The sequence below is a fragment of the Ruditapes philippinarum genome, unplaced genomic scaffold, assembly GCF_026571515.1.
Source record: "Ruditapes philippinarum isolate M1 unplaced genomic scaffold, ASM2657151v2 ctg2907_1_1_1_1, whole genome shotgun sequence".
Taxonomy (NCBI): Eukaryota; Metazoa; Mollusca; class Bivalvia; order Venerida; family Veneridae; genus Ruditapes; species Ruditapes philippinarum.
Genome location: NW_026858229.1, coordinates 181,176 through 201,761, shown reverse-complemented (window position 1 = coordinate 201,761; position 20,586 = coordinate 181,176). Strand labels below are relative to the sequence as shown.

The 20,586-nt window shown below is 30.1% G+C and overlaps 2 protein-coding genes and 1 long non-coding RNA gene across 4 annotated transcripts; all 3 read right to left on the bottom strand.

Annotated features, from left to right (window-relative positions):
- Positions 1-1,671: 1,671 nt before the first annotated feature.
- LOC132752535 (uncharacterized) lies at positions 1,672-7,750 on the bottom strand. Of its 2 annotated transcripts, XM_060742868.1 has the most exons (9): positions 5,677-7,750; positions 4,946-5,239; positions 4,549-4,757; positions 4,151-4,324; positions 3,718-3,993; positions 3,197-3,422; positions 2,764-2,963; positions 2,194-2,415; positions 1,672-1,981 (listed from the first exon to the last, which is right to left on the bottom strand). In XM_060742868.1, the coding sequence occupies exons 2-9, from the start codon at positions 5,229-5,231 to the stop codon at positions 1,718-1,720; spliced, it is 1,857 nt and encodes a 618-aa protein (XP_060598851.1). In that variant the 5' UTR covers positions 5,232-5,239; positions 5,677-7,750; the 3' UTR covers positions 1,672-1,717. The 2 variants fall into 2 exon arrangements, with proteins under 2 accessions (XP_060598851.1, XP_060598849.1); XM_060742866.1 differs by having other exon boundaries at positions 4,946-7,750.
- A 1,212-nt stretch (positions 7,751-8,962) lies between these two features.
- LOC132752539 (baculoviral IAP repeat-containing protein 7-B-like) lies at positions 8,963-15,649 on the bottom strand. The gene is made up of 3 exons (XM_060742871.1): positions 15,395-15,649; positions 14,468-14,677; positions 8,963-12,779 (listed from the first exon to the last, which is right to left on the bottom strand). Exons 1-3 carry the CDS (start codon positions 15,531-15,533, stop codon positions 12,553-12,555), a joined length of 576 nt encoding a protein of 191 aa, XP_060598854.1. The 5' UTR covers positions 15,534-15,649; the 3' UTR covers positions 8,963-12,552.
- Positions 15,650-18,384: 2,735 nt separating this feature from the next.
- On the bottom strand, positions 18,385-20,578 carry LOC132752538 (uncharacterized). The gene is made up of 2 exons (XR_009628825.1): positions 20,480-20,578; positions 18,385-19,224 (listed from the first exon to the last, which is right to left on the bottom strand). It is a non-coding gene; the product is annotated as an uncharacterized LOC132752538 (long non-coding RNA).
- Between the last annotated feature and the right edge of the window lie 8 nt (positions 20,579-20,586).

Below are 20,586 nucleotides of genomic sequence, written 5' to 3'. Positions count from 1 at the left end.
TGTCGCGCATTACTTTGTTTCTAATAAACATAGTACATCAAACATAGCCAGCAAAATTGTGTCAACTATTTACTTTGTTATCATTGTTAAAATTGCCCTCTAACGATCACTCATTTCCATAGTTTCATTGAATGTCACAAGAGTACCACATTGAAGGTCTTGCTTTATCTAATGTCCTGTCCTGTTTTTGTCCTTTGTTGTTGCATCCTTCTGGGCAACTATGTTTAATCATAAAGTGAAATAATGGGTCCGTCTGGCTTTTAGAATCTCATATCAAGGGACATTACGTGAAGAAGTTGCAGAGATGAAATGGTTGCAAAATAGCACCCGAGTTATGCTTTATGCGGCCCTTTGTTGCGGAATCGGTCGTGTTGGGGTTGCATTCGTTGAGCGCCGACTTTTCTTGATCATCTTATTTTTTTCATATTTTATTTCCTGATAATTAATGAACAAACATCTGCAGATGTAATATAACTCTAAACGTTTACAGTTTCGTATTCTGCATGAGCCAGTGTATCTATTACGGGTATAGGGTCTACTTCATTTAATCGTTAAGGCATTATACACTATGAAGCCATACAGACGGGCGCATAAAATGACACAAAACAACATAAAAAACAATAAAAAACAGAATAAAATCTTGAATGACTGATTTATCTAATTATGCTATATATATTTTAAGATAACACATCAAACAAATAAATGTTATTGAGTAATTTCTATACTGTAACATTAAGACCTTTGTTTACTTAATATTTATGCTTTGGATACATAAAGGTTTAAAGCAGACTGAATATTGAAAAACAAAACTTATTAAACTAAACAGGGTCTCAGATATGATAAATTAAAACAGTGAAATTAAAATAAGGGGGGGTACCTCTTTATTGAGTTATCTGTCCTTGAATTAGGAGATTGTCAAATAATTCACAATTTAAGTTCGCCAGACTGACTGCCTTTTTTAAGTCTCTACTGTACTGGTTTCCTAGCAGTTTCCGGCCAAAAAATACACTTTTTTACAAACAGTATAAATATCGGTCGACGGATAAATATAAAATTTTGATAGAACATAGGTAGGTTCCTGCCAAGCAGTATCGTGTTTTCGATTATTCTATTTTAATTTTAATTTTTATTTTTAATGGAATATGGGTCAGAAAAGAAGTACCTTTTCTAGCTTTTTTTCTTAATGTCATAGCAGTTTTCCGGACATTTTCATTTTACATATAGTTTATCCCAATAAACGATGAAAAGATGTTTTTATTTCAGAAATATATTGTTCTACCCTTTTGTCATACAATACGCACAACTGCTTGTTTTTTTTTACGTCATATGAGCTATAAATAGCTCTGTCAAAGTTGAGGCCCGGCAGGGAGTAATAAAATTAACAACAAACGCATATTAAAGGTGATTTGATGTTACTATATTACGTACTTCATTAGACCTAGATATATAAATTCAGTTTACCTTTTCAACATTTGAGAACAATCTACATAACAATGATTAAAAATAAAAATACTTTTTTTAAAGAATAAAAACAAAAAATAAACAGTATACATTACATGTAAATAAAAGTATGTTAAAGTATACATACTATCACAGTTAAATTATGATCACAGTGAAGTCAACGAACTTTAAAAAGTATTTTATTTTCTACAGTAATAGAGCTTTATCCTGTTAAACATATAACATGTATATAACAGACACTTCCTGTTTCATAGTTCTATTCTTCATACAACCATGGTTTACAGCTGTGGCAATACCAGACCTCATCCATTTCCATACTTTCCCATAAGTATTCTTTGGCCTGTTGCGTCAAGCAGTCTTCGTGGAACCATAAACCACACGTTTCCTCATCACATCCAAACCATAGAATTCCATTTTCCTCGTCAGCCGGGCTACCCTTCCCTTTACAAGCATCACATACATACAAACTTGCAATCATGATCTGTTCCTCAGTGTATGACCTTCTTTTTATCCGTTCCTCCTTTAATAAATAAGGAAATCACATTTAATAAGAGGAAAATAAAACAGGCATATACGTAAGGAAACTTACTTACGCAACCACACGCCTGCGCGCACACACACATTCATATTATAGCTAAATGTCCAAAATAAAGATTCGAAAAAAATCATCGACTCGATACTTGGTTATTTTCAAACTTGAAACTAGATAAAAATACACATTAATACCCTTACTTTCTCTTTCTGCTTCCTGTCACGTTCCTCTATACGTTTTTGTTTCCTCTCATTCTTCAGTTCTTCTTCTTTCTTCTTTTTAGCTTCCCTTTCTTCCTTCTCTTTCAGTCTTTTATTTTTTCTCATTTCATCATCAACTTCTTTCTGCTTTCTTTTTCTTTCTTGTTCATTTTTTCTCCTCTCTGATTCTTCTTTCTTCTTAGCGTCTAGGTCCTCTTTTTCCTACATTTATAGGAATTGAAAATGAGTATAACTTGTATGTTGGGATATTTTGTTACAAAACATGTTTTCTATCGTTCTTTACTGTTAAGATACGAATATTCACAAAAATTGCATACTTAAGCATAGAAATGATTACAAAAATCTAGATAATTCAACTTTTCTGGAAAATATATCGCAATAAAATAAACTTTCGTGATATGTAGCTTCAATTACCCATAAATTAAAAAAGGGTTACGATATATGTTTTGAAATGTTTTGAAATTATCGCAATGACAGTTATGTATACGACATGCAGTCGAATTACTACCATAGCGTTTATTAGTTAATCGAGAAACAACGCGGGCAAACCTTTAATTGATTCAACATTTCTTGACCACTTATGAGCCTTCCCTCTGTTACCACTCTAGACTTTTTTGCTTGTGTGTTATGTGGTTTAGTTGGCGGAGGTAGAAGAACATTTGCCAGAGACTCTGATATCATGCCTCTCCTTACCAATGGATTGGTAAGGAACGACCCACAGGTGCTACATGTCCTTACCTCATCTTCTTCTAAAAACAATGCAAATATTGTTAAAGTATTAAAAAAATATATATCAAATATTTACTGCTTTCTTGAAGTGTGTTTAGATATTACGAAATATAAAAAGAATTACTTTATCCGGCAGTTTTTTTTTTGTTTATTTTTTGTTTGTTTGTTTGTTGTTGTTTTTTTTTGCAGAAAAACGGCCTTACCGTTACTAATTAAATTTACAAACAAATGCATCGTACTCGGCAAGTTTTACCTTCAATAAATGTTGGCTTCACTATCTGCGATTGATCAATGATAGAGGGGTTAAATGGACAAATCCCTGTTTTCGTGAAACCGTCAGCTATAGTTGCAGGAGCTATTTTGTCCATTGCGTGCTTTAATAACACCGGGAATTTTGCCCTTCCTACGCTTACTGCAGTTTTTAGATATCCAAGACTTGACAGTGTTTTGGTGTAAGCGTCCTTCAAAGGTGATATAATCTGAAAGTATTTAACACATTCATCTAAAATGTTTGAAATTTAAAAGTTGCACATGTGTGCAGTTACAATAAACTGATTAATACTAAATGTATTATAAATGATAATTTAGTTGGATGATTAGATTGTTTAGAACGTCCGACTCTCTTTTCTAAGCGAGATGTACACATTTTTGTTAGTACTGAATAGCAATTAAAGTAAAATATGTTATTAAAACATCAAATAATATTTCCCAAAGCAAATAGTGGTTACATAAACTTGTATATTACATGATGTGGTAAGCTTATTACAAACTTACGTTCACGTCCAATGGCTGAAGAATATGCGTGGAATGACCAGGGAGACCAAGAAGAACAATATTTTCAGTTATCGCTTTTTCAACTACTGGAATACTAATATGAGAGTCGTGGTTATCCATGATAAGTAGGACGGGTCTTGTTCTGCCACAGTTTGGAACAAACACGCTGAAAAACCATTTTGTGAAAAGTTCACGGTCCATGTAGCCGTTTTCACTGTGGCCAAAATACCATGACGACGGTACACTATCTGTGTAATTCTGGTGAGGTAATGAACCCTATAATAGAAAGTACACGATAGACAACGTATCATCATTATATATCAGTATAGAGTATAGTATACATGATAATTTTATACAGTTATCTTGTACATGTAAATAGAATTATTCTTTCTTCAAAGCGTTATCGCTAGCAAATGCAGACTTAATAAAATACCTTGTAAATTATAAGAGGTGGTAGAAAGTGTCCATCTGCTGAGACACAAAGATGTGCTGTCACGTGATCTCCTGAAGATGTCTTTCTTCTAAACAAATGCCCTCCACGAGGCCCGATTACTTTCGACCTAGGTGCCTCCTTTCCTGTAAATCCAGTTTCGTCACAATTGAAAATCTAATAATAAAACATAACAGTTACTTAAATTATTCATACACGGTATGCTTATTATAACGATCCGTTGTTAAATATTCTGTGTTACCTGTATTTTCATATTTCATATGGATATATTTTATGTATTAAATGCCATAATATATAAAAAGAGTAATATATGTAAAAGAGATAATTAGTTCGTTATAGAACGATTATTCTATATAAGTGCCAACATAAACAATGCTTACTCTTTCTGGTTTGTCTTTCAAGTTGTATTTATCAAGAACAGACTTGAGAAGAGGAAAAAAATTGTCAAGCATCCTTGTAGATGACATGGATACTCGGGCATTGTCCATGTTTTCTGCCTTTCTTTGAGCCAAATCTGGATGCCGCCCGAAAAACTTTGTAAACCAATCATCAGAGGGTCCTTTTTGGAGATTAAATAGTGACGTACGGCCTGAAAAATAGCAACAAATTACAGTACTTTAAACAGAACTATATTTTCATTGTACTTGGATATTGATGTAAGAATTCTTTAAAATTCGTCCAAAATATGATTATGATAGACACATTATTATTGGTCGAGTAGATTCTAAAATTAAACCCGCAAATTAAACATTGAACATTTTATATTAAAAAACACACCTGATTGTATAACTATCTCTTGTATGTAACACCTGATCATAGCCCTGGAAAGTGGAAAGCCTTGATTCGCCATGTATAAGAGATACTGGACAAGGGAGTCCTCTTCGTGTTGAAGTAGTTGCCTTTCTGGTCCAGGTCTGTTTCCCGAGTACTTGTGTCTAACTTTGTCAGAGAGAGTTGATTTTGGTACTCCGAATATTCTAGCAGCCGCTGTAATTTTCATTTTTCTCTGACGCACAGCTGACAAAGCTGACGCTAGTTGATCTTCAGTGTATGTCTTTGGCATTATAATACCTAAAACGTTTAACCAGTAATGTATAATAATAATTTTTATTTCGGAAATAAAATAAATTTTAAAGTTTGTAAAACAAATTTCAGCGCAAACAGCTTGTAGATCTATAAAAATAAATAATAAAAAAAAAAAAAAAAAAAAGGTCAACAGTTGGGATCGAACCCGGATCGCAAATGTGTAACGCCAGTCATCATACCTCGCGGCCACAAAGGATTGTTGAAATAGTGCGGTTGTAATATATATATAACCGTAAAAGTAAAACTAGCATCGATTTTATGCCATATTATTTATTCTTGCTGTAAAAAACTTCATTTGACTTTCTGTGAATCTTTCTCTGTGATAGTAATAATTTAACATGTATATTTAATGCTGGAATCATATTTTAATAATTTTTTTCACACATCGTCTGCAAGTAAATTGTTCGTAAATATTAATTTACCTCGAATGGGGCCTCATTTATTGCGCATGCGCATTTAAGCTGGAAATCCCCAGGTGTTGTTAATAGGTGATGCGACAAGTTCCGTAAAGTAGCTACAAACAACCGGCAATTCCTCAAAATAAATAGACCGCTGTTCTTATTTATTTGCTGCGTTGTCTAGAAAACAAACGTCTGTATGATTTGATGAAGTTTCTAGATGCTTTATAGTTAAAAATAAACCGAAATGAACGAAAATGATAAACGGCCGGAAAACTGTTAGTGTCCGGAAACTGCTAGGAAACCAGTATACCTAAACAGAACAAAGGGAAAACAAAACAAAAAATAAATGGAATTTTATCGAATTTGGTATTTTGATCAAGGATGACCAAAAATGATATGAAAATCTAAAACCAAAATTATAAATTTAATGTTTGTCATACTTTTTCATAAGTCATCTGTCATTTAAAGCTCCTGATATACGACAAAGGTAAGTTCAAGGGCTGATAACTCGATTATGAGGTCGGTTGGTTAAAATGTTTCAATTGTCATATTCTAAGATTATTGGAATTTTAAATAATATCTCATTTACAATTTCCTGTCTGCTTTATGACTATATGTAACATAAGCATATGCCTTCAATAGATAGCAAATGCATAATTTAGGTCACACTTGTAAGCTATACTGTTCTCAAAACATGTACATTTCTACATTATTTTCCAATAATTCTATTAAGCTTTTAGCCACTTTTTCCATAGCCACACCGAACCCCGAAAATGTAAGGGCTGATATACAAACGTACGGAAGGACGGACGGACAAGGCAGCGACTGTATGCTCTCCCCACCTAACATTGAAAGCATTACACATGTAACAATGACACATTTCCTCTGAACAAGATTAACATTTATGTTCCACATTATCATTCAAAATCTCCTTTAGTGGCATATATAATCCATATCATAATTTTATCAGCTACCAAAAAAAGACATTTCTAAATCAAAACCTTTATTACTTTGGCCTTTTTATTGTAATCGGTACTTATAAACTGATAACTAAATTTAATTCAGTATCTTATAAATACTGAGTGTGCATATGTTCCAAATTTCCGAAAATGTAGCTACAATTAAAAACATGAATCACGAGGTCAAAATCTGTGTCAAATAATCCTCAACTTCTAGGAACATTTTGCAAACTTTAAGGTTGAAGCTCTAATTACAAAATGATCACTTAATCAAAATAACGAACTCAGTCCTGCATCCTAAACATTACACATGCTCAAATTTTATAGTTTTTATATAAAAGTAGGTATCTAAATCAATTCTAGGCCATATTATATGAGAGTTAAATAGTTCACATGATCTGTAAAAAATCTTTAAAAAAATCTATGTAGGCTTATATCAGAGTTTCAATCTACACCTGAAACTGTGCTAATCTTCCAAATTTCAAAGCTGTAAATTAATGATGTTAAAGTAGTTACTTAGTCCCCGTGGGTAGGTCCAATTTGGACCAGCGGGAAAAGCACTAATCAAACTTGGTAGTGGCCTTTTCTACAATGCACGAGAAGTCAATATTGACAGTATTTCATGACCTGTTCAAATTTAAAAGGTTCACTAGAATATGCTATACAACTAACACCTAAGCTCTAGATATTTGGATTTGTGTAAGGTTCTCTTAAATGTGACTATATTGAATCATTAGATCAAAAGGGCAATGCCTATTTTGACCACAGGGTCATAAAAAAGTAGACGTGGAAAACTATACACTGCTACGGATGAAATGCCTAAGCAGTTGACCCTGCATTTAAAGAGAAAACATTTTTTAAAGATTTTTCTATATGATTCATTGTAAAAAAACAACAACAATTGATTCCCATTGAAAGGCCAATTCTGACACAAGGGTTGTGATTTAAAAATGTTAGATTCATTACAGCCTAATTAACATTATAATCTCATTTACAAGCACTTGTGTGAAAGAATTGAAAAAATATATATCTTTGTAAAAACTACTTTTTTCAAAAACTTTTTACAATGACTATTTTAGAAATTCAAATTATTTATTTTAAAGCTGAATATTTTCAACAAAAAATATATATAGCTATCGTTCTTCTCTACATAGGTAATAAAAACAAAACTGATAAAAGTTAAACATGGTATGTTCGCTTTCCAACATCCATATTTTTTAACAAAAACATTCCAAAATTAAAATAGAGTAAACTTACATATACTGAATAAAAACACGTATAGTCCTTTCAAGTAACAAAAATACTATATATTTATATTTACAATGCTGGAAACATAAAGTATGAGATTTTGCAAAAAGTTAAAAAATTTAAGATCTTTTCATAAAAAATAATTGTAATAAAAGTATGAATAGGATGCGTAGGATGTAATACGCAAAATCAGAAAGATGCGCAAAAATAGTTATTAACTTTATGGTAAAAATAATCATATATAATATTGTTGTATTCAAAACTCGTTTCCTTATATACACAATCTACAAGGGAAAAACACATTTTGAAGAGAACATATGCATGCATAAAATTACATGTTTTTTTCTTTCACGTGACAAACAACCGTCATTACCTTCTTATTTTTGTTTTTGTGAACATATGAACTAAAGTAACTTAGTTTTATCTTGATGACATTATGATTTAATCTAAAAATAACAATAATTTTGCTAAAATTTAGAGGGTTTAGAAATACAACTCTTTAAATACCTAAACTCACAACTTTTTTCTGTTATTTTCGTTACGCGAAACTCACTTAACAATTCAATTAAAGCTTTAATCAGTGAAAATAAAGCAAACAAAAAGGCGTTGCATTTCTAATAAAACGTAATTATTATATACATATCTAGAATAAAAAGATCTTATAATAGGTAGATTTGTAGTGAAGTAAATTGAAGTAACATTATTAATAGTTACATTATTACTATACCAAAATAATGATGTCTCAAACATATTTTCAAATGCTTGAATAATATAACATTGAAAACGATGACAGGAACTTTATAACCTATAGTAAGTGAAGATCTTAAAAATAAATTAATTGATAAAAAGTGTATAAAGCTACATATCTGATGAATTTTTATTTGAAAATGATCTGTACGTAAGAATTATAAGTATATATATTCTTAATATAGTATATAATCTTACTGATTATATCCGTTAGAAAATTAACAATACATAGTTTTTTCCTTCTAAGTTACATTTTGTGCATAAAATATCAGGGAAAGCGATAATTAATATGCGATTCCAACGGAAACCAGTTGTATATCAGAAATATTATTTTTTTATTTTTACCTATTTATTTAGTCTTTATTTTGATTTTTTTGTTTGATATCTGACATGCTTTGTAACGTCAATGTCGGTTGAAAAAAATAAGCAAATAAGATTAAATAACATGAATTAAATTCAATCAATAAAATAAAATAAAAAGCTAGTAGCTACAGACAATGAACAATGTGATCATAGGACATGGATACCCCTACACTCGTTTCGTTTCGTTTATTGATATCAGCACAGTTTGCATATAAACAAATTCAAGAGCAAACACATTATATAACTAAATCGTACAAAGTCACAATGATGAACAACATGCAATATCTCAGAGGACAACTTATGTAATGAGATTACATATGGTGAACATTCTATAATATGGTTAGCTATCTATTACATAAGAATAAAATCGTATAAAAATCAATCAGTTCAGAAGAGAATAATAAATAAGTATAAGTAAATCTAAATATACGCAAATCAGTGTCAGAGGTAGTATAATCTAGATATATACTACGTAGTAAATTTTGAAAATTGAAGCCAAGAACGGAATCGAACCACAGAGAAAGAGGTCTTTGTTGGTCTGCCGTAGTTAACCTTTGTTTCTTATTACTAATTGGTCAAAATCTACCGTTAAAATTACGTCGCATGTAAGATTGATACAAATATTGGCTGTAATTATCTTTTTTAGTAAACAAATTGGTTATGGCTTCTGTTGTCGCTGTTGTGTTTTTATACAGTTATTACTTTAACAACATAGTCATACACGTATCTGCTTAAAACTGCTCAAATGAGGAGTAAGAATTTTGAATACATACTAAGAACCGCTTAGAAGGTATTAACACTTTAAGCTATGATAATAAATCTTACATATTGTGTGTGCACAATTAACATATAAAAATACATTTACATATTAATACAAATAAAAAAATAAAGGAGTTTTAACTGTAATATTAGTTGCATTACAATTACATTGACAATATCAATAAACGAAAACGAATTATTTTTCCAGTTTACTGACGTACAGTAGGACATTCTAAATGTACAAAAATATGCAGATATAAATTTAGAAACTAATTTGAAAAAAAATCAACTGCCTGGACCAATGGGAACTTACTTTATTGTTAAGGTAATGGCGATAAAATATTTGCATTGCAGAAATTAATTAGGTCATTTTTCAGGATAAGTACACCCATCGAATGATAAGGTTGTATAAGCAATGTCTCCTTTTCTGCGGGAAAGAAAATCAGTAAAACTCAAGAAAGTTACATTAAAAATGGCATGCATTAAATAATTTGGTCATTTTCTATTGAAGTTAAAGCAAGTTGGGTTGAAACGTACACAAAGAAAATGAGGTTCATTGAAAGATTTTGTAAAACACAAGATTATGCAATTTAGAAAAAAATATATATTCGAAAGTAATCTATAGGAAAAGATAATGTTTTTCCTCATTAATGGCCCAAACATGATTTTTCTAAATGATTTCACATTCATCATGAGCATATTAGAAATAAAAATTACCTTGCAAACATGTGAAAGCATGAATATAAAAAAGCACAACAGAATGCAAACGAGCTATGTTACAATCAAATGACTCTTTAAAATGTAAGTTTTTGTAAATATTCATAATTCCAAATATAATCCCTGCATGTCAATTCTTATCTAAAAGATAAACTTTATAATGTCTAGCGTATAATTTCAATAGAAATATGCTATTGTAATATTTTATTGCAAAACTGGTTTTTATTACATCTAATAATTTACAAAATGTGATGCAAACAAAATCAGGCATTATTGAAAATTTTATTTATTTATTCATTCATTTATCTATTTCTATGATTTTTTTCTTCTTTTTCTTTTCATTTTCACATCAAAAACGCATTTATTACAGTTAACAGTTAATGGCAATAGATCTACAAATACTACCAAAGAAAATAAAACATGCACCACATGATTAATAAATTTTTTTCTAAGAACACGCTTTAAGATCCAGCATGTACAAATTCCGTTACATATGCTTTCATTTGAATGTTTTCGTGAACGATACTTGCAATAAATTCTAACAAAAGCATATAAGCAGTTAAACTTATAAACTTAGTGTAAATATATGTTGTTGATCTTAAAATATATAAGTATACATAATGTCACTATATTATGTTTACATATCGTACTATCGAAACTTTATACAAAAAACTAAAACTTGATATATTAATTGCTTTTGTGTGTTTCGCTGCGTGGCGCGTTTTTTCTAAAGAAAAGCTAACGAAAAACAACATGAATGACAGAAATCAAAAACCATACTATAACGCATACATACATACATACAGACATACGTATACGTGCGCGCGCACATTCACAGCCGCAAATCACACTTACACACAAACACACAAAAACATAAATAGTTCTGTTTTGATCAATTTTTACTCTTAAATTAATTAAAACATTCTTCAGTATTAGTTTTCCCATCGAATGATAAGATCGTTAAAGAATGCTTCTTTTTCTGCTTTTTCTGCGAGAAGAAATTCAGGAAAACATTAAAAGTTAACATTAATAATGGTAAGCATAAAATAATTGTCATTTTCTTATTGAAGTTAAAACAAGTTGGGTTGAAACGTACACAAACAAAGAAAATGAGGTTCATTGAAAGATTTTGAAAAACGCAATCTAATGCAATATTGAAAAGATCTTAACTGCGAATGCAATCCCTAGAAAACAGATAATTTATTTCCTCATAAATCGATAATGAAAGATGTTTCTCTACATGTTTTCACATGAGTACAATAAAACAAAAATAACCTATTAACATAATCTCGAATAATTCGCACATTCATTTGACAATAAAATCGGTTTAAAATATAAAGCAAGAAATTAAAGCAACCTAGAATTAAGGAAAAGCAAGTAATAAATTTAAAAAAGTATTCAATCAAAACATATCAAAATGATAATGTATAACAAATTAATTATTATAAACGTAATGGTTCTGCGCATAACAAGTAATTATTGTCGGTTTTTTATTCGTTTTTCCTTTTTCTTTTATTCGCAGAAATATCTTTTTTATTTCCACATAAAAACTCATCAAAATCAAGTAACAGTAATTGACCGTCAAAATAATACTGAAGTGAAAAAAAAGCACCACATAAATAGTTACATATTTTTTCTGAGAATACGCTTAAAGATACATTTATGTCTCAAATATAAATAAATTCATAGAAATGCTTTCATGAACGTTTTTTGCAAGAAAATCTAAACAAAAGCATATTCGAATTTAAACGTTTAAAGAGTAAATATATGTTGTTGGTCTTGATGTATTTATAAACATAGTTGTCTTGTAACATAATGTCACTTTTTCAGTTTTACTTATCTCACTGATCAAACTTTATTTTGATTTGGTGCAAAACGTTTTATTACTTGTGTTTGTTGCAAGGCGCGTTTCCACCAGAGAAAAGACATATTGTAAAAGAAAAACAACATTTAACAGACAAAAATGAAAATCCAAACTAAATTAACACATAGAAGCACAATCACATATAAATACACGCACGAGCGAGCGAACACACACACACACACACACACACACACACACGCACGCACGCACGCACGCACGCACGCATACACACGAACAAATCTAAGATCGATAGATGTCAATTTTATCATAAATTGATTTATGGCACCTCATACATTTCTCTACTTCCTCTGCACACGACGTACAACTGTAGAAGTGGTTGCATGGTGTGAACAGTATTCTCCGAGGGCAGGTTTTACAAACCTGACAGAGATTTCTTTCCCGTAAAGTTGATAGACGTTCTCCAATTGACGGTTGCCTTGTTCTTCTAGCTACCATCTGTCTTCTGTCTAAATTTAATATACAAAAAGATATATGTACATGTAATAATCTGATATGTATGTTGCTTCAATGATGGTGTTTTTGTCGTTTTGTTATCGTGATTACGTCTTTTCCTTGATTATACTCTCGTTGAATACTCAAAAAATAGTTTGCATCAATTCTATTTACTTTTACAATTACAATGACATTGAAGACTGACACCCCTTCTGTCGTATTTCTACATGGTTGTGTCTGACATGTAAATAAATCCATTATTTTTAAAACAAAATTTTCCAATATTTTGATATTTAATACTTTTCTGTGTAATATTTATCAAGAGAATGAACGTTTTTGTTTCTTGCGAAAAGTTGCAAATAACTTATTTACGGATCGCGGGACATATATATTAAAAATACATAAATCAACGAGAATTGTGTACAGATTGTTTAGAATATACCAATAATTGTGACTAATTCAGCTGTTGTTATAATCATATGTATTAAACGGTTACATTGGTGTATGAACAGTTAAATAACAGACCACTTATAAGTTCTTATGCGGACTATAGAAGACTGGCTTTTATTATTTAAAGCTCCAAAACACACACGTGTTTTTTAAATTGCATTACTGATAATGGTATTATTCATATTCTTTTCTGGACATAATCACACAAAAACTAGTATTAAAATTGACTTTTTTCAAACTTACGATATATACTTCCTGCAGTTTAATAAGGAAAGAAATATGTGTTAAAGATCCTGTAACACATTTTGTTCATGGTTTTATTTCATAAATATGATAATCAAATTAAGATTTGTCAATATTGTAAGTTCCAATAAGCATTATTTATAAAGTTATTACCAAATTTAACATTTTATGTAAATAAAGGGAGGTAATAAGAAATTTATTTTCTATAAATGTCAAGTCAAATTTTCCAATAAAAAATGAATGCATATAATTTATTGATAAAATATAATGTGCACAAATATTTGCATGTAAATTAAGGGAGGTAATTAGAAATTTATTTTCTATAAATTCTAAGTCAAATTTTCCAATAAAAAATGAATGCATATAATTTATTGATAAAATATAATGTGCACAAATATTTGCAGTACACATTTTCCATATTCTTCGATGTTTGAAAATTGTTTTATTTGCATAATTATATACATATATAATTCTTTGTTAATATAACTTTTGAAATACATGTATAACTTTTTGCAATAAACGGGCATTAGAGTAGAACCACCAACCTTCGTGGGCTAGCTTGATATCTTTTCCAAATGAAAGATTCGAAAATACTGGCGTGGATCGCACTGATATCGGTGAGTGGTAAGAGGTTTAAAGTCAACAACCTTAACCACGGCCACGGAAGCCCATGTCCCAATGATTTACACACTTATAGAAATTCGAGCATTCGATAGGCAATAAATAAGATTACTTTTAAACATAAACGTACTATTTGTTTTCGCCTTATGGTGTCCAATAAGTTGACAATGGATCCATTTACATGGTATAATAATATAAAAGATTATTTCAACTATCCATTTTCAAGACCAGAAAATATCCCTAATCTCCACAAACTCTGCATAATGTCAGGGAAGAAAACACAAATTTAGGCCCACATCTCTCACATACATGTACTGATTTTTTCTGAGTTTCTCCTTAACTTAAACTTCGTTTTACTAGTGCAGTTCAGTACAATTAATATACTTACTATAGATATCTACACTTGGTTCACGACCGGGAACTTTTTGTGTAGCCACATAATCAGTTTGGTCCTGAATGCTTACCGCATTCCGTTCTTTTACTTTTACTACAAACGGACATTCTGGTCTGCATTCGGCATGTATTTCAAGAAGATTATCAGCCTGACAAGGACGGGGTTTTAAATAGCAGTCTGCACAAATTGCTCGCTTTCCTCCACCTGAAATGTATGATATTTTTTCTAATTAAAAAGATGACTCCTGGTAAATACCTACGCAAGCTCTATCTTATTATAGAAAAACAGTTTTAAAGTATTTTCTTGTCCTACATAATCTTTGCAAAATAGGTGACTCAGGAACACAGTCATACTTGACATTAGGGACACAAACAAAGAATTAGAATTTACAAAACATAACCACAAACAATAGCAATTTAAATAATATTTTGACAGAGGATTGTATTACAATAATTTTTTGTAGAGGTCAACAAGGGAACTCATCAAGCTTCACCGCATGCAGTTGCTGATAAGAAAACCTTTAAAGCATGTTTTCTATGTGAGTTTGTTTTCCGAGGAATAGTGATGGTCGATTCCATAGAGGATAATTGTTTAGTTGTGTAAAAATTAAATAAAATTCAAATATGCAGTTTTCATTCGGCTATGTATCTATAAGTTACCCTTGCACATTCTTTTAATTTCCAAAGAAAAAAACAACAACAGAATGCACTAGCAAAAGGTGCCCCCAATCACGTTTTGTCAAATTCGAGCTGATGATTTCATAAAGATTAGATATTTGACTTGAGGTATTTTTCTAGTAGTCCATTTAAAGACACATACTTATCGACCTAGAAAAAATATCTAATTATATTCAAAACAAGACATAGTATGACAATCAAAGGAATTCTAAATGTAAAAAGTAGGTGGTTAAAATTTTCATACCCGTATGGCTAAAACCTGCTTCAGAAAACATATCCCTGACATTCTTACGTGGTTTTCCTTCTCCTTCTTCTTTTTCTTCTTCCTCGTCGATTAATTTCTGCAATGTCCTGGAAAAGCGTCCATGAATATTGTCCGACATTTTAAAGGACTTTCTTTACGTTCTGTTTCTAATTCCTTAAACAATTACTTAAAATAATGAGGATACAGATCAGCAAGGCTAGGCACAGAACCTAGCCATCGACACAATTCAGCCAAACTTACATGAACCCACACTGGGAAACCAGTATTTATGCATATTTCAGGTAGGTTATTTTTAATTCATTTAGACTGCTTGTAAAAAATAACGATCGTTTCTAAATCTCAAAAAAATAAACAAATAAAATATGTTATTATATTTGAAGAGTTTTCATTCTAATGTGTTGATATTTCTTCATGTGTTTATCGTTTTCATAGCTTCTTTTGTTTCTCTTTGTTTAATTTTATCCAAAAGAAATTTTTGACTGATTTTCAGATATGTGTTTGGACAGTTGTCTCATTTATACACGTTTCACAGCTTGCGAACCCTGTCATTCACATTGTTCTTAGTCACCTTGTATATAAAAAAACGTATTGTGCAAAAGTAACGCACAAAATGGCCAAATTGAGTACCACGTAAAGTAAATGAACCAATATATTTATTGGAAATCAAATTGAAAAAAATGAACCGTTTCTGCGACATATCTCTCATGTCTCATCTAGATATTTCACTGTAAAATAATGTTATCCCTTTACTTACCCTGATACTTTTCTTAGTCACAGCTTTTCACAGAGTGAGTTGTGTTACATTTTCTTTAATTACATATTCCTGCATCACTGGATATACACGGTGATAGTTAACAAATTGTTGACTACTTTGGGACATAACTGGAGACCACAGGACACTTTTTTTAAAAAAGCAAAAAGGCTTCTCATTTAAAGGACATATCAGTGTTGGCTTATTTAGAGGTTTGATTTTCTAAAAGAAAAATGTCATATTGCCTTACAACGGTATCTCGCATTAACCGCATTAACCAATACTGCCTATGAACATAGTTAAACCTGATAAAAGATAAAAAGATGTTAAAATACCTCATTAAAAATGTCATAACAGACGTTTTGAGATTTGCCTTTTTTTTTACTGTGTGCACAGAAATATGCGCATATATATGCTTTTTTCAACCGACATTGCAACACTTTTAATTTGACTGCGCTGAAGGATTTCAATGTTTCCATATTCCATATTCCTTCATGCAGACAGATTTCAAACTATGATCATGTGTATACTTTAAACGATAATGTGATATTTGGTTACATCTGAAAATTAATTTTGTCAAGTTATAAATTATTTCTATTTCATACTTCTTGATGTGTTAAAAATAATTACAGTTCTCTAAATCTTTACTTGGTGTCAAAATTTATAAAATTGGCTAACTTCTTCTTGTGGACTTGTTGCATATCATGTCTTGTCTCCAATTGAAATGTCAATATAATAAGTGTCTTCGATTTCATTAGTTTCTTTTTTGCAAATTGATGAATTACCGTTAAATCTGAAAGGGGCTCCACTGAGGTCCAAATGCCGAAAACAGAAGATTTGAATTTCTTATATGGATATGCTGAGGTATTTAAGATAAATACAAAAGATGCCGAAGATGATTATTAAGAAACATAAACAGAAATGAATTAAAAATAATGTCTTTGTGCTGTACTTAGTCTGATTTCATTGAAAGCATTGCAAAGCTTTTCACCATTGGATTATTGTTCACAATTAGACTGAATAATTATTCTGGTAATAAATTAGTGAACAACAAAATGCACAAAAGTAATTGGTACATGTATTTTGAAAAAAATATTTCCCTAACAACCAGGTAAAAAAATGATTCGTGTAATCCTTTTTTTAATACACGTCTGTATTACTTATTTTATCAACTCATCAATAAAAGTCAGGTTATTTTAATTTTTAGGACATAATAACTTTAAAAATACTTTCATTGTACTTCAATATAATTATTAATATCATTTTTAACTGTACCATTTTAGAGATATTTTTTTGGTTCAATCGGAAACAGAGATAAACACGAAAGAATTAATGAGAAATTTAAAAAAATCATATAGCACTAGCAGATGCAATAAACTTAAGATTATGTGATAAAACAAGTAACGTTCAAAGTTGCAGCAGTTATTATCAGTTAAAATGTTCATCAATAGAAAAGATCACGTTAGATTAACAGCCAAAGATTTTCTGAACATGTAACTTAAACAAATGAAAACTATATTAATTATCATATTACTTTAGTACATCTTCTAACTGGCTAATTATTAAGTGCCATATTTATGTCATTGATCTGTTGTAATAACCTCAACACTTACAGATTTAAATCGTTTACAAAACAGTACCAAACAAAAAATGTTCAATGAATAACAATTGAATATACATGTATATAAATTACACGTGGGTTTTTGGGTTACAGTAAAAAAAATATCATCCCGAAGAAAATACTGTTATCTGAGGCATTAACTTAGGGTAACAGTTTTTTCACGAGGAATGATAGTTTTAGTTAGTACCCAAAAAACCCATGTATAATTAATTTTATTACCCCGAACAAATCATTTGAAAAAATTAACTAAATTTAACTGAAACGAAATTGAAACAAGTGTATATATGACTCAACTATCCTTACCTTGTAAGTTGAAAGAAAACATGTGACCAGATGTTTATACTGTTAAAAAGTATTGAAATAGTACAATTTCTAAATCACGTGGTAAACTTGCTTTAAAAGTAAGAATAACCTCCAGCGGTCTATGGGAAATTGACTTTACAAAAAAAAGTGAGGGGTAATAACATAGTATACGAATAATACGTTCTTAATGAATATTTAAAAAGGCGGCTTTTCTAGAAAAGATAGGCATAATACTAATAGGTTATTAAAGTCCATTAAATGATAATTGGTTGGATAAAACAACATAAGATAATATGAATTTTAGAAACTTTATTCAAAGATTATGTTCTCTTAAGAAAAGAAATATAATTCAGTTTTGGTTAATGAGAATTGACATTAAACATATCATTTTTTAGAGAAAATGTACCTTCAACTTTTTATTTTCTGTGATTAAATAAATAGAAGTCTTTTATTTCAATTCTACAATTTGAATGTTTTGTATTATGTACTCGATTCTGTTGACTTAGTCAAATTTCTACGCTTTGTAATATGCATGTAAAGCCAGCTTGTTTAGTCGACTTCTTTTTCAAAAAAGTGTTACCATAATATTAACTAAGGTACTTTTTAAGCATATTCTTATACAAACTAAAATTTCATTAAAGTTCATTTTTATTGAGTTAAAGTATTTTCATAAAACTTATTTGATCTTTCGATCAATCTTATTCGATCTTTCTTATTTTTCTTCAATTTAATCTAAAACAGTTATAAACGTTTTCATTTCATGCAAATATTTTGTTCATAATTGTTCTCCGATAGAATTAAGCAAAGAATTACACATAATTATATATATATTCGTTACAGTAATATACGTCCAGGAATACACAAATGTACAAAAATGAATATAAGAATTCTTGACACAGTTAATGCATTTCCCAAAACCGCAAGAAAGCTGATTTCATTTTCTCTTTCGATAAGTCAATTACTCCTCATTTATTTTTACTGCCTCTTCGATAAATGATCTGCACACGGGACAACAATGAAGAAAACCTTCACAGTTTTCACATGTCGCCATGTGACGACAAGGAAAGAAGACGATGCATGCATCACTGTCGAGACATACTTTACACCTTAGAAGTTGCTCCAGTTCTAGTATCTCTGAAATAGATTATAAGTGCATCAAATATGTGACATTTTGTATTTAAATATAAATGATTTTTGATGATCACAATTGATGTAACTTGAATTTTCGTTCCTTGGTGTGCATTGAATCTCCCATTTTCTTTTTTTTTTCAAATGTCTGTTAAATTTCATTTTGTGGTAATTTCAAAGTTTTGCTCAATGATTTATAAATCAAAACCTTTTTAATCATATGGAGATTGGAGAAATTATATTATCATCCTGCATATGAAAAACAGTTAAATATTAATGGAAGTGTCTAACGCATAACTTACATTGCTAACATAAATATTGTGCGAATACACCATTAAACTGTTGAATTTGGTATATCTATGTGTTTTTAAAAAGAAAATATATAAGGTATGGTGCATGATATGTTGCCCTTTATTTCTTGTTGCATGTATTGTCTAGTTCCATGTTTTAACTTATTTTATGATAAAATAGATTTAGGGTGTTGTCAAAACAAGGGAAGCACATCACTGTGTTACCCATATGTAAGGCTTTTAAGGTATTCACTTATAATTGGACAAATGAAAGATTTATTTCTGAAGTCCATTAAACAGGCTATATCTATCACATTATAACACAGTGATCATTCCATTTAACTTTGTGTCCCTCTGTTCTAATCTACTTTACATCTAATTATCTCCCTTTTTCCACGTAGATAAATTATTAATTAGACATATGAATTATATCGTACACATTGGACAAGCTCAACTTTTCTCTAGAATCCTTTATTTATCTTCTTGTTAAAATGTGAGACTTAATTAAAAGCAAACAATGAACTGCAGAACTTTTATCTTTGTTACTCAAATAAGGTCTTAATTTTTTTTCCGGGCAAGAGTTTTATATAAGCTTTCAACTTTCTACTTGATCCTAATTGTAATATATGTATTGTATTTTTGCATTGAAAACATGGAAGAAAGAGGAAATATGAGGAAATAAATATGAAGAGGAAATAAATATAAAGAGGAAATAAATATGTTTAAACCAACCTAAAAAGATCACTATCAAAAACATAAAACATTACGGTACCAATTTTTACAAAACAAAATATATTTACTAAGTTATTATTTTTTACTTTTTATTCGACATTCGTAATTGTTGAAATGTTTTTGTAATTTCTTTATTTTAATTAATTAATTAATTTCTTTATTCTATAAAGAGATACTAGGGGTCATTGAAAAAAATGTCATCTAAAACAAGTTTTTATCTGCAAGTTTCAGCAATATACCTTTTTCTGCATCATCCAACTCGCCACTTAATTCTTCAGGGTTATCGATTAGTTTTCCTCTTTCCTTTTGGGTGTCACCTTGCAAGACAACATATCTGCCTAGAAAA

Excerpts from the sequence above, each read along its gene's own strand:
- LOC132752535 (XM_060742866.1), bottom strand. The coding sequence starts at position 5,231 with ATGCCAAAGACATACACTGAAGATCAACTAGCGTCAGCTTTGTCAGCT. Across the intron at positions 4,325-4,548 it reads TGAAAGACAAACCAGAAAGA|ATTTTCAATTGTGACGAAAC; the intron begins GTAAGCATTGTT and ends TTTTATTATTAG. Across the intron at positions 3,423-3,717 it reads TTCAGCCATTGGACGTGAAC|ATTATATCACCTTTGAAGGA; the intron begins GTAAGTTTGTAA and ends AAATACTTTCAG.
- LOC132752539 (XM_060742871.1), bottom strand. The coding sequence starts at position 15,533 with ATGTCGGACAATATTCATGGACGCTTTTCCAGGACATTGCAGAAATTA. Across the intron at positions 14,678-15,394 it reads AGCAGGTTTTAGCCATACGG|GTGGAGGAAAGCGAGCAATT; the intron begins GTATGAAAATTT and ends CATACATTTCAG. Across the intron at positions 12,780-14,467 it reads ACCAAGTGTAGATATCTATA|ACAGAAGACAGATGGTAGCT; the intron begins GTAAGTATATTA and ends TATTAAATTTAG.